A 13,751-nucleotide genomic window follows, 5' to 3' on the forward strand; every position below is an offset into this window, starting at 1 on the left:
TGAGTGGGTCTCCTGATGGCCTCACACCTGGTGTTTTAGCAGGTTCTGTATGTCCTGATTCATCCAGGTTTCCTGTTGGGGGACACCTGCATTGACATCCTTGCTTTTCCAAACGTATGTAAATTGTATCCCTAAGAATTCTTTCCAGTAGTTTCCCACCCATTGACGAGAGACTCACTCGTATGTAGTTTCCTGGATTTATCCCTATTTCCCTTCTTGAACAGAGGAACAACTTTAGTTACTTGCCAGTCCTCCGGTACCTCTCCAGTGGCTAGCAAGGATACAAATATCTTGGTCAAGGCCCCAACAATCTTCTCTCTTGTCAATAATCCAGGGTAGATACAATTGGGCCCTGGGGACCTATCCACCTTAATGCTCTTCAAGAGATCCAACACCACTTCTTTCTTGATCTCAAAATGTCTGAGCATGCTGCTACCCTCCACATTCTTCTGGATGAATTTCAATGCAAAGTACTCATTTTAGGATCGTCCCCTTATTCTCTGCCTCCAACCACAAGTTCCCTCCTTTATCCTTGTGTGCTCCTGTCCTCTCCCTCGTTAACCTCTTGTTTTTAATGTATCTGTAGAATACCTTGAGCCACTCTTTTAACCCTACTTGCCAAAGTCATCTCCTGGCCCTTTTTGCCCTCCCAATTCTCTGCTTGAGTACTTTCCTTATATTTCTCATGGGTCCTGAGCGATTTTAACTTCCTAAACCTTAAGTTCTGGAAACTCCATAGATTTTCTGAAGGTTCACCTCAGTAGTGTCTTGAAACAAGATAGGCACCACCGCTTGGGGGCTCCCACTTCTTAGTTGTCCCAAAAGCAATGAGTTATTGGGGAGCTAGGGATTTTGCATGCACCTCACTGTTCATGAAACAGCTGGAAAGCTACAAACATTCTCAAACAATGGAAATGAGAGGTCTTGTCACAATCTGTGATCAGACTTGGTGTGTGTGTGTGTCTGTGTGTGTCTGTCTGTCTCTGTCTATCTAGTTTTGGAAACTGAGTCAGGAAGCCTGGCTTTCCTGATTATTCCCACTGCTGTTCTGAACTGTCACAACTTTTGAATGTCAGTTGTGACATTCTGATAGCAAGCTTCTCAGCAATTGTTGGGGGAGGGGGAAGGTGGTGATACATCTGTGCATGCAAATGCACATACAGACACACTCAGCATTGCTTAAACATTGTTTGAACCCTCTTACTGCCACCTGTGTCTTAACCAAGACCCTTTTCTCCCATAACTATCGCCCAAGACTATTTTAACAGAAGGTAATTAAGGCAAGTAAAATGTAAAAGAGTTCTAACACTTGCAGTATGAGTTGCATTAGAGCCCTGTCCAATTATTTATCTATGGGAGCTGGGTGAACTGAGTTATATGGATTTTTATTGTTTTGTACAAAAATAATGAAGTTGTTTTGTGTTATATGCAAAATGTTGCCACGCTCTGGCGCCATCTTGAAACACTGAATATAATGAAAGATTTTACTGCAATAAAGCTCATCTGTCGTCTTGTTCCCCCTCTGCTCCTCCAGCCACTGCTTGACATTGGCTGGGTCTCGGTTACAGGCCTCCGCCTCTGCCACAACCATTACCGCTGTATCCAAGCTGGAACCATGGCCCTGGGATGCGTGGGTTCTGTACCTCCCCGTTCTCCATCCAACCCTCTTCCAGCCACTGTTGCCTGTCTGCCGGCCATCCCTTTCACTGACTGTTCCACTTCTTCAGGTGCCCAGGCCCAGCTCTGGATCCTCAGAGCAGCCTGCGAGTTTGGGCTGGAGGAGTCAGCCTGGGGCATGTTCCTTGCTTGCCAGGAGACGCCGGGTGGAGCTGTGTCCGTCTTGTCCTGGTGTTGCTGCCGTTGGAGGCTGCCTCCTTCGTCTGTCTGTGTCTCTCTGTCTGTGTCTGTGTCTCTCTCTCTCTCTCTGTCTGTGTGTCTGTCTCTGTCAAGAAATGAAAGTGAAGAAAGAAAGAGCAAAAGTGACAAGAAAGGAAGTGATAAAAGCACCTTTTCCCCATCCTCAATCTGAGACCCAAGGGCCATGTGGTTAGCTTAGAATCATAGAATCCCTACGGTGCAGAAACAGGCTATTTGGCCCAACAAGTCCACATTGATCCTCTGAAGAGTATCCCACCCAAACCCATTTCCCTACCCTATTACTTTACTTTTTACCCCTGACTAATGCACCTAGCCTACACATCCCCTGAAGACTATGGGTAATTCAGCATGGCCAATTCACCAAACCTGCACATCTTTGGACTGTGGGAGGAAACCCACACAGACAGTCACCTGAGGTGGGACTCAAACCCAGGTCACTGGCGCTGTGAGGCAGCAGTGCTGCTCCTATTTCTTCTGGATGTAGTCACTGACTTTGTAGGTAAACATAGTTATTGAACTGTTCACAAACAATAGGGAAATCCACCAGCAATTGCTCTGTTTGTGGTGGTAGTGGTTGATAGAAACACTGGGGCCAAAAATGTTGGACTTGCATTGGTGTATGGGGATTGTCTTCTACCCAGGCATTTATGTATCAGTCTAACCTCTTGTCTGGAGGTCCTTGCTGCAAATTGCCAACCCCATTGTCCCAAATGTGATGGACCCCTTTCAGAGAATGGTATTGCAATAGAGTTTCTAACGTCCAACACTACAGTAAACTTGTATTTTTATGGCACCTTTTTAATGTAACCAAGTGCTACAAAATAAATCTTCGAGGAGAAAGTGAGGTCTGCAGATGCTGGAGATCAGAGTTGAAAATGTGTTGCTGGAAAAGCGCAGCAGGTCAGGCAGCATCCAAGGAACAGGAGATTCGACGTTTCAGGCATAAGCTCTTCTAGTACAGAGCCACCGAGAGAGAGATTGGATCAGAGACCAAAATTTTGGTCCAAGTCGAAGTGGGAAGGTTTGGGGGATAAATTCCAGAGCTTAGGGCTCAGGCAACTAACTCTACCAATAATGCAGTGATTTATCTTTACACAAAAGGCTAGATTTGGAGGACAGCAAAAATCTCAGCGGGTTATGGAGTCAGACTGGAGGAGATTTCAGATGGCAAGGGCCAAGGCTAAGGTGGGATTTGCAAACACTAGTGAAAACTTTTAATATCAATAAATATCTTGGCTGGGAAGCAGTGCTGGAATAGAAATAATTGTTGAAAACGACTTTGTGCAGATGATGACGTGGCGGCCGAGTTTCGGATGACCTTCAAGGTTATAGAACCATAGAAATAATACATCACAGAAGGGACCCATCCTGTCCATGCTGACCTAAAGGCATCCTTTCTAATCCCATCTTCCTACACAGGGTCCATAGCCAGGGTGGGTAAACTGTGGGACATCAGGCCGGAGTTTAGGAGCACTTTAGCTCAGCTGTGAGTGGTTACATGTTTACATGGTGCATTAGAACATAGAACAATACAGCACAGAACAGGCCCTTCAGCCCATGATGTTGTGCCGACCATCGATCCTCATGTAAGGTAAACCTAATGTATGAACCTTCAAATTTCTGTGACCATATGCATGTCCAGCAGTCTCTTAAATATCCCCAATGACCTCGCTTCCACAACTGCTGCTGGCAACGCATTCCATGCTCTCTCAACTCTCTGCATAAAGAACCCGCCTCTGACATCCCCTCTATACTTTCCGCCAAACAGCTTAAAACTATGACCCCTCATGTTAACAATTTCTGCCCTGGGAAAAAGTCTCTGGCTATTAACTCTATCTATGCCTCTCATTATCTTGTACACCTCAATTAGGTCCCCTCTCTTCTTTTTTTCCAGTGAAAAAAGTCCAAGCTCAGTCAACCCCTCTTCGTAAGATAAGCCCTCCATTCCAGGCAGCATCCTGGTAAACCTCCTCTGAACCCTCTACAAAGCATCCACATCTTTCCTATAATAGGGCGACCAGAACTGGACACAGTATTCCACATTGATGATCCACTGGACACATTGATGTGGGTTTTTCTGTTGCTGATACTCTGAAGACTGCCTCCTCTCTGACCTGTTTGCTATTTTTTGCTGTTCTCCCACAGTCTCGATTGATGACATTCAGGAGTTGCGGCCTGGTCACCAGTCTGAGGGCATGCAGAAGTTTGCCATGGATATCCCTGCTGCCTGCTGTTTCACCATTGTCTTCAAGGGCACGAAGAAGAATCTGGATCTCGTTGCCAGTGACGCGAAGGAAGCCAATCATTGGATTGACGGCCTCAACAAGCTTAAGAAAAGAGACTCAAAGATGAGCAAGAGAGAGCGTCTGGACCAGTATCCTTTTCTGGGGATCCAATGTACATGGGGTGGGGAAAGAAATAAAATTCTTCTTGAATGCCCCCTTATGCATTATGCATTCACTCCCTCCTCCAGCAGTGTGTACCACCTACAAGACGCACTACATTACAGCAACTCACCAAGCATTCCCTGACAGCATAGGCAAAACTCATGGTCTCCAGCATCGGAAAGGACAAGGACAGCAAATACGTGGGAACAACACCTACAGGTTCCCCTCCAAATCCATACAATCCTTAGTGTGGAAACAGGCCCTTTGGCTGAACAAGTCCACACTGATTTGAGTATCCCGTGCAAACCCATTCCTTTCCCCTATTACTTTATGTTTACCCCTAATCTACATATCTCTGAACAGTATGGGCAATTTAGCATGGCCAATTCAGCTAACCTGTGCATCTTCAGATTGTGGGAGGAAACCCACACTGACATGGGGAGAACGTGCAGCTCTACACAGACAGTCGCCCAAGCTGGAATCTAATCTGGGTCCCTGGCAGCACTGCTAACCACTGAGCCACGCTGTGAAGTCATTCAGCATTCAGTCTTGGAAATATAGTGCCCTATTCTTTGACTGTCGCTGGGTCAAAATTGTGGAATTCCCTCCCTCGGGGGATTGTGGGTCCACATATGCAGCGTGGGCCACGTGTTCAAGTGGACAACTTGCCACCAACTTCTGCAGGATGATTAGGGCAGAGTATCCCAGCAAGTGTAGCCCATCTCCCAAGAATGAATTTTTGTGTTCCCCCTCCTCTTCCCAGATGCCACTCATTGAAATCTCTGCCTGTGCTCAAGCAGATGCTGAAACAAGTGGTGAGTCTTCACAGAAAATGCATGAGTGGAGAGAGAAAATTCACCCAACCATGCGACACCTTGGGAATAGAATGGAAAGTGGGCTATTCAGCAACAGGAAGCTTCACGCATCTGTTGGACCCATCTGTTTCCCACTGTCTGATTACTTGGAGGCTTGTACTTGGGTACAGGTGAAGATAGTGTGCTATGACATAGCAAGTAAAATAGGAATCCACCTCCCCTCACCCTCTTGGAATGCAGAATGAGGGCTTGCGTTTACATGTGCTTTCCTCAACCTCCGGGTATCCTTGAAACCCGTTGTAGCCATTGGACTACTGTTGAAGTGCAATCTTAGTGGTAGTAGAGGAAGTAAGAAGCAAGCCCCCACCTGCCCCCAAAAAAGCCACACAAACAACACAGTGATAATAATGATTTGAGGGATGAAGACCGCACGTGGGAGGAGGGCGAATCTTACGACGCAGACATAACGAGAGAGAGAGACAGACCCATCCAATGTGGTGCTCCTGATCTTTTGTATCAGTCTGCAACAGGCACATTGGGGTCATGTCTCATTTGCCTCCATGATTGGAGATGCACGTTAACCATATGGCCCTAGAACAAGTTTAAAATAAATAATCCATGGTAACTAGTATCTCGACCGTCTTTACAAACCTGCAGATAAGTGGAATCTGGTCTGAATAATCAAAGGCAGTGACCAGATAATGCTATTTCCTGCTCTCAGAACAATTGGCTCTAGCTTCAGTGCCGGCTCCAGAAAGGAACCTTCTCTTTCCTTCCCACATCTGTTATTTCCAACAGCAAACAGTGAGGTCATGGTGTCTGATACCACTCATGAGGGGGTGGGGTCAAAGTGCTGGAGGGAAGAAATCGGGCAGCGGCCTGGAGGGGGAACAGGCAAACTAATACAGCTTTGCAGTAAGAATAGGAGCACGGGAACCTGCCCTGATCCCTCTGCTACCTGAAGCAGTATTGTTCAATATAAGGCCACTCTTCATTGCCTGCTTGTGCAGTTTAGTAGATAAAACACAAGCCTATGATTCAGAGGGTGATACTCCCACTCCAAAACCCAGCTTGCCACTGCCCTAAAGAACGCAGTCCTCTGGGGAGATTTTTCCAGTGTTTAGCTAAAGTTTATCTCTGTCTGCAGCATGTAACCAGATAACCTGGTTTTTCTTTTAAATCATGTTGCTGTTTATAAGAATTTGCTGTGCGTGGACTGCCATGCAAGTTTCTTAAAGCACAGTGAGTCCAGTCCACTCCTCAGCCTTGTACTCACAGGCTTGTGATGGCTCTCTGTCCACTTGTCGCTGTCTCCTCGTGTGCATTCTTGTATCCAAGCCACACCTCTGCCCTCTCTGACTTCTATAGCCCCCTCTGGCTTTACAGCCCTCCGCGGACTCCGTTATCCAACCCTTGACAGTCCTCCCTATCTCCTTAACTACCTCTCGCCCCAACCAATTGTTGGGAACCTTTCAATTCCGCCCCATCTTCACCCCATTGGTGGCTGTACTTTGTGCTGCCTACACTGAACTTTGGAGTTCTCTTTCAATACCCATAAGATGTCTCTGCCTCACTACCACTGCTCCTTGAAGTTGGATTTAACAAACAACTTAAAATGCAAGGCTCTGCCCTGCTAATATCATCATGTGCAGTCTGGTGTCAGTTTTACATCTCAGGATTGCTACCTCCAATAAAGTTCTAGATGTTTTGGCAGCCAAATAGTCCCATCACTGTACTCCAAAGCTTTTGAGAATATATTGAAAGAAAGAATTGTTTACTTCAGAGGCAGGAGGTTTCTCCTCTGAACTAGCAGTGAAGTGTATCCACTTATCCTCCTGCTACTCCTCCCAGCTTACTCTATACACCACCATGTGAATTCTACAACTGAGCAGAATTTGCATACTTTGGTTTTTTAAGGATTTCTCATTTGTACACTGGTCATTCTGAAGAATGTCAAACTTGACCTGTGATCGTCTCCAAACTGACCTTGATTTGATGGAGAAAATTGTGGTATTAGAGTACATGAATATTGCCACCATTTCACTTTTTCTTGGCTGGGTCTTGTTTGGTTTACAAGAGTTTAAATGAATTAGTCATAGAGATGTACAGCAAGAAAACAGACCCTTCGGTCCAACCCGTCCATGCTGACCAGATATCCCAACCCAATCTAGTCCCATCTGCCAGCACCCGGCCCATATCCCTCCAAACCCTTCCTATTCATATACCTATCCAAATGCCTTTTAAATGTTGCAATTGTATCATCTGCCTCCACTTTCTCTGGCAACTCATTCCATACACGTACCACCCTCTGACTGAAAACGTTGCCCCTTGGGTCCCTTTTATATTTTTCCCCCCTCACCCTAAACCTATACCCTCTAGTTCTGGACTACCTGACCCCAGGGAAAAGACTTTGCGTATTTATCCTATCCATGCCCCTCATAATTTTGTCAACCTCTATAAGGTCACCCCTCAGCCTCCGCTCCAGGGAAAACAGCCCCAGCCTGTTCAGCCTCTCCCTATAGCTCAGATCCTCCAACCCTGGCAACATCCTTGTAATTCTTTTATGAACCCTTTGAAGTTTCACAACATCTTTCCAATAGGAAGGAGACCAGAATTGCACACAATATTCCAACAACAGCTTAACCAATGTCCTGTACAGCCACAACATGACCTCCCAACTCCTGTACTCAATACTCTGACCAATAAAAGCCTGCTTTCCCAAAATGTAGCACCTCGCATTTATCTGAATAACTCATTTGCCACTTCTCAGCCCATTGGCCCATCCGATCAAGATCCTTGAAGCTGTTGCCTGTACAAAATATAGTTTATTACATAATAGCAATTAGTTATATGTATTTTTAATGAACCTGCTCAGAGATATAGTGACATCTCTGGGCCACGTGATCCTGGCTTCCTGGCACAGAAGTAGGGAAACTATCTTAACAATTGGGTATAAGTCTGATTATTGTTATGAAGACTTGGGAGTCATGGATGATCTGTCTGTCTCCTTCAAGTTCCAGACCTATTCTCTGCAATTTTCCACCTAAAGTCTGTATGCTATCGTCAGACTGGTTGGAGTTTATTGCTGGCTCCAATATTAATTAACCCTTTCAGAACCATGATGTAAAAAAAATCACTAGGCATTGTCCTGTACCATACTGTCATGTTGGTTTTTCTGCAGCGTGGCATATTGGCTGAACCATTAGGCAATCAGCAGCAGCTAATGATCAGTTCATAGGAGTTTAATGAGCTGGTGCTAATAAATTAGTGTTCTAATGGAGGATTTCAAAGCATTATTGATTGGTTGACAAGGATGACAGGGATCTTTTTGATGTGTTTGTATACCAGTCCCTTAAGATATTAGGATGAGAGGATAAATTGGTTAAAAAGACAAATGATACACTTGCTTTTATTAAACAAGGCACTGAGTTTAAGATTAGAAGATTGTGCTAGAACTGTATAAACCATTGGTTAAGACATAGTTAGAACACTGTGTATAATTCTGGAATCCATGAGGTATGCAATAGCAATGAGAAGGGTACAGAGGAGATTTGCCAGGATTTTGCCTGGGCTGGAGACTTTGTTATGAAGAGAGATTGGAGAGACTGGGGTTGTTTGCCTTGGAGCAGAGGAGACTGAGAGGGGACATGATTGAGATGTTTAAAATGTATGAGGGGCATAGGCCGAGTCGGCAGGAAGAATGTTCTTTCATTTTGCAGGAATCATTGACTGCAGGGGCATAGATTTAAGTAAAGGGACAGGAGATTTAAAAGGGATGGAGTCATACAGCACAGACACATACCCTTCGGTCCGACCTGTCTTTGCTGTCCGGGTATCATAAATTGAGCTATGCCTATTTTCCTACACTTGGCCCATATCCCTCTAAGGCAAAAGTGAGGACTGCGGATGCTGGAAACCAGAGTCTAGATTAGAGTGGTGCTGGAAAAGCACAGCAGGTCAGGCAGTATCCCAGGAATAGGAAATTCGACGTTTCGGGCAAAAGCCCTTCATCAGGAATGAGGAGAGGGTGCCAGGCAGGCTAAGATAAATGGTAGGGAGGAGGGACTTGGGGGAGGGGCGATGGAGATGTGATAGGTGGAAGGAGGTCAAGATGAGGGTGATAGGCCGGAGTGGGGTGGGGGCGGAGAGGTCAGGAAGAAAATTGCAGGTTAGGAGGGCGGTGCTGAGTTCGAGGGAATCGACTGAGACAAGGTGGGGGGAGGGGAAGTGAGGAAACTGGAGAAATCGGAGTTCATCCCTTGTGGTTGGAGGGTTCCCAGGCGGAAGATGAGGCGCTCTTCCTCCGACCGTCGTGTTATGTTCTGGCGATGGAGGAGTCCAAGGACCTGCATGTCCTTGGTGGAGTGGGAGGGGGAGTTAAAGTGTTGAGCCACGGGGTGGTTGGGTTGCTTGGGGGTGTGGACCTGACAAGGGAGTCATGAAGGGAGTGGTCTTTGCGGAACGCTGATAGGGGAGGGGAGGGAAATATATCCCTGGTGGTGGGGTCCGTTTGGAGGTGGCGGAAATGACCTCTAAAACCTTTCCTATTTATGTACCTATCCAAATGTCTTTCAAACATTGTAATTGTATCTGCCTCGAACATTTCCTCTGGCAGCTCATATCATATGCACACTATCCTCTGTGAAGGCATTGCCCCTTGGGTTCCTTTTTTAAATTTTTACCCTCTTATTTTAAACCTGTGCCCTCTATCTCTGGACTCCCCTCCTGAGGAAAACGCCTTTGTTATTCATCTTATTAATGCCCCTCATGATTTTATAAATCTTCATAAGATCACCCTTCAGCGTCTGATACTCCAAGGATAAAGTCCCAGCCCCTCCTAATTCAAGCTGCCCAGTGCCAGCACATCCTGGTAAATCTCACCTGTGAGGAAAAACATTTTCAAGAGGGTGGAGTCTGAAACGCACTGCCTGTAGGCGTGTATAGCCAGAAAACCCTTGTATTACTTCGATGTGCACTTGTGATGCCAAGGCATACAAGGCTATGGTGCAAGTGCTGGAAAATAGGATTAGGATAGTTTATAGATTCCCTGCAGTGTGGAAACAGGCCATTTGGCCCAACAAGACCACACCGACCCTCGAAAGAGCACCCCACGTAGATTCCCCACTCTGTCCCTGTAACCCTGCATTTTCCATATGCTAATCCACCTAACCCACACATCCCTGAACACTCAGGGCAATTTAGCATGACCAATCCACCTAAGCTGCACACCTTTGGACTGTGGGAGGAAACCGGAACACCCAGACCTGGGGAGAATGTGCAAATTCCACACAGTCAGTCGCCTGAGGCTGGAATTGAACCCAGGACCCTGGCTCCGTGAAGTAGCAGTGCTAACTACTTGAGCCAGCGTGCTGCCTTAGCTTCATTGTCTTTTTGATCAGTGCAGGCATGATGGGCTGGAGGGCCTTTTACTATTTGTAGATCTCTCTGACTCTCGTAAGTTGGTAGTATGACCAAGGAGGTCATTTAAAAAGGCCTTGCATTAAGTGGAGGATGGTGCCATTATTAAAAAAACTCGCAAGGTACCTATAATTAATAAAGGGCCAAAAGCAGCTAAAATTGAATTTAAAGTTGGAACACCTTTTGAGGGCTGTTGCCGTGCAGTGGTAGTGTCCTTACTTCTGAACTAGGAGACCTGAGTTCATGCCCCAGCTGCTTCAGAGATGTGTCATAACACCTCTGAACAAGTCAATTAGAAAATATCAGGGAAATCTGAGTTTGCAGAGGAGAGTTTGCAAAGCTTTGAAGCCCGACCGGTCGAGTTTGCTTCCTTGAATTACCATTCAGATGGTTTCAGATTTATCTTCAAAAGGCTGACGTGAACAAAGACAATAAAATGTCGCTGGATGAAGTAAAACAGTTTCTGCGCATGATGAACATTGAGGTGGATGATGCGTACGCAAAGGAGCTGTTTGTGGTACAGTATTGAAAGCCACTCTTTTCTTCATATCTTTTGTGCAGGAGTGTTTGGGGGGAGGAGGGGGTGCGTGAGCTTGGTCGTTATCGCTCGCGATCACATTCCTCATACCTGAGCCCAAACAGTTGGCTGTTCATCTACAATGTGCATCACAATCATCCCCAATTCCACATTTTTCATCAACGCCCTTCTCCATTTTAAACTCCGACTGGTGATGCAGACTGGGGGTAGAAATTAATTTGGCTGGCACCATTTCTGGTGAGTACTGGTTTGGATTTGTACTTTTCTGTCTGATAGGGTATAGATTCACCAGTAATCTAAAGGGAGTGAATAAATAGTTGAAGGAGGGAAAAAAGTGGAGGGATACAAGGATAGAACAGTGTAATGGGACTAACTGGATTGTTCTTTGAAAGAGTCAGTACAATGGCCTTCCCATCCCAGTGTGATGCTTTCCGATCATTGCTTTCTTTCACCTCACTCACTCCAAACTGAAGTCTCCTTTATATTCCACAGAAATGCGATAAATCAATGGATGGCAAAATCCAAGGCAAAGAGATCGAGGAGTTTTACAAGCTGGTGACAGAGCGTGAAGAGATCACGACCATCTTCGAGGCCTACTGTGACAAGAACCACTTCCTTACGGTGGACAAGCTGACGGATTTTCTGCGGAAGGAGCAAAGGGAAAACGTGAACCAGGAGTATGCAGCACAGCTCATTCAAAAGTACGAACTCAATGAGGAAGGTAAGCCCCTGCCCTAAGATGCCCCTCACTTCTGAAGTAGAGTTGCCAACTCTGCAAGAATGTATTCCTGGAGAGCTCTTCACCTGACTCCTCTTGTCAAGCATCCTGCCCCACCCTCATACCCTTGACCATCCAAGGCATCTGTTCCTAGCCTGCTTGTGGCCAATCAGGGTGCAAAGAATTTTTGTGATCTGACTGGATTATATTTCACTTTCAGTCAAATATTCTCTTGCTCCCATCTCAGTTCATTCGTTAAGCAGAAAGTGTTAAAAGAAAGATGGTTAATCCATTTTCTTTTGTCCCCATTATTCCTTTCACCCTGTTATTGCCCATGACAGTATCAGGATATTGATGTTCTAACCTTCGAAACCCCCGGCCAGTCCTAGCACATTGACAATTCTGTTTTCCAACTTCTTTGCGAGTCTGACATGTTAACAATGACTCATTTGTTTGGTCATCAGCAAGGTTTGATTCCATCATGACCAAAGACGGTTTTATGAGCTATCTGATGTCACCAGCTGCTGATATTTTCAACCAGGAACACAACAAAGTTTACCACGACATGACTAAGCCACTCAATCAATACTTCATTTCGTCCTCCCACAATACCTACCTGACAAAAGATCAGCTTGAAGGACCCAGCAGCGTTGAGGCCTACATCAGGTACTGACATCTGCAGAAGGCTCTGTCTGCTTAAACTAGCACAAATGTATATTTAACAGGGTGGGGTGGTGTGGAGAAGGCAGAGGTATGAGACTGTCCACTGACTATCCAAAATCAAACGTGTATCCTTCCTCCTTTTGTCAGTTCCAGGGACTATCTCCATGGAACACCGTGGAGTCACCTTGTCCAATTGATCAGCATCCTTTTCTCCCGTCGTATTAATTGTGAACATTGGAAATTTGGCGTTCTTGCGTTTGTCCTGATAAGTGCAAGATACAAAGCTTTGACAATTATGATAGAGCTTCATGGCTTTTATTTTAGCCCGAAGTTCATCACTGTTTTGGGGAGAGGTAACATTCTGCCCTGCAGTTTGAGGGGAAGATTGAGCTCAGGGTGTTACCAGCTATTCAGGACCGTGCTACAGCCACTTGCCTTATTATTTTTCTTTGGTCTGAAAGCATGGCACTGAGTATCCTGGTGTCTGCCATCTGAGTTGGAGTGTATTAAGGTTAGCATGAATAACTGGAATTGAGGCCATAATCAGATCAGCAATGATACTGTTGAATGGTGTAGATAGAATGTACTCCCAAACTTAATTGGTATATTTGTATGCTTTTGATGGACATATGTGCTCCTCCTCCAAGGAATTTAATTCCCTGCTAATCCCCAACATGCATGCTCGAAATCACAGAGACAGACCTGATCTGTTCTATCATCTTATGCTGCTCATTTCTTTCATCGCTTGTTGGGAACACTCTACAAAAGGTGAGGCATTTGTGTTGAGCTTGGTCATTGCTTCACCAGTTGAGTATTGGGTTCATTTCTGGGGTCCTTGTTCTACCATGTACGCTAAACTCTGAGAGGGTGCAGCAGGAATTTACCAGAACATTAGCAGAGATGAGAAACTCCTGTCATGGAACCATTAGGGCCAATCTCCTTCGAGCTGGGAAATTCAACAGGAGGTAATAGAATTGTTTAAAGGTGTGAGGAACACTTGTGGAATAAATAAAGGGCAACTTTCCATTGACAGGAACCTCTGCAATTTGATTAAATGTAATCAATGAAAGAGCCTGGCAGGAATTGGGGGAAAACTGTTTTTCCACAGTGAGATGTGATAATGTGGAATGGACTGCATGAAAGTTTTTTCATTCACTTCATGGGAAGTGGGCCTCGATGACAAGATCAGCATTTGGTGCCCATCCCTAATTGCCCTTGAACTAAGCGGCTTGCTGGGCTGTTTGAGGGCAGTTAAGAGTTGAGCACACTGCAGTGGGTCTGGAGTCAGATGTAGACCGGACTGAACAAGGTTGGCAGAATTCCCTCCTGAAAGA

The 13,751-nt window shown here is 45.6% G+C and overlaps 1 protein-coding gene across 2 annotated transcripts in view; it reads left to right on the forward strand.

Moving 5' to 3' along the window:
• The window catches only part of plcd1a (phospholipase C, delta 1a), an 85,418-nt gene that overhangs the window by 53,071 nt on the left and 18,596 nt on the right, over positions 1–13,751 (forward strand). For both annotated transcript variants that reach the window (XM_060825205.1, XM_060825203.1), the window contains exons 3-6: positions 4,024–4,252; positions 10,886–11,015; positions 11,529–11,757; positions 12,219–12,420. In XM_060825205.1, coding sequence (XP_060681188.1) covers positions 4,024–4,252; positions 10,886–11,015; positions 11,529–11,757; positions 12,219–12,420 — 790 coding nt within the window. The remainder of the gene's footprint in view (positions 1–4,023; positions 4,253–10,885; positions 11,016–11,528; positions 11,758–12,218; positions 12,421–13,751) is intronic.

Source organism: Hemiscyllium ocellatum, chromosome 5 (assembly GCF_020745735.1).
Source record: "Hemiscyllium ocellatum isolate sHemOce1 chromosome 5, sHemOce1.pat.X.cur, whole genome shotgun sequence".
NCBI lineage: Eukaryota > Metazoa > Chordata > Chondrichthyes > Orectolobiformes > Hemiscylliidae > Hemiscyllium > Hemiscyllium ocellatum.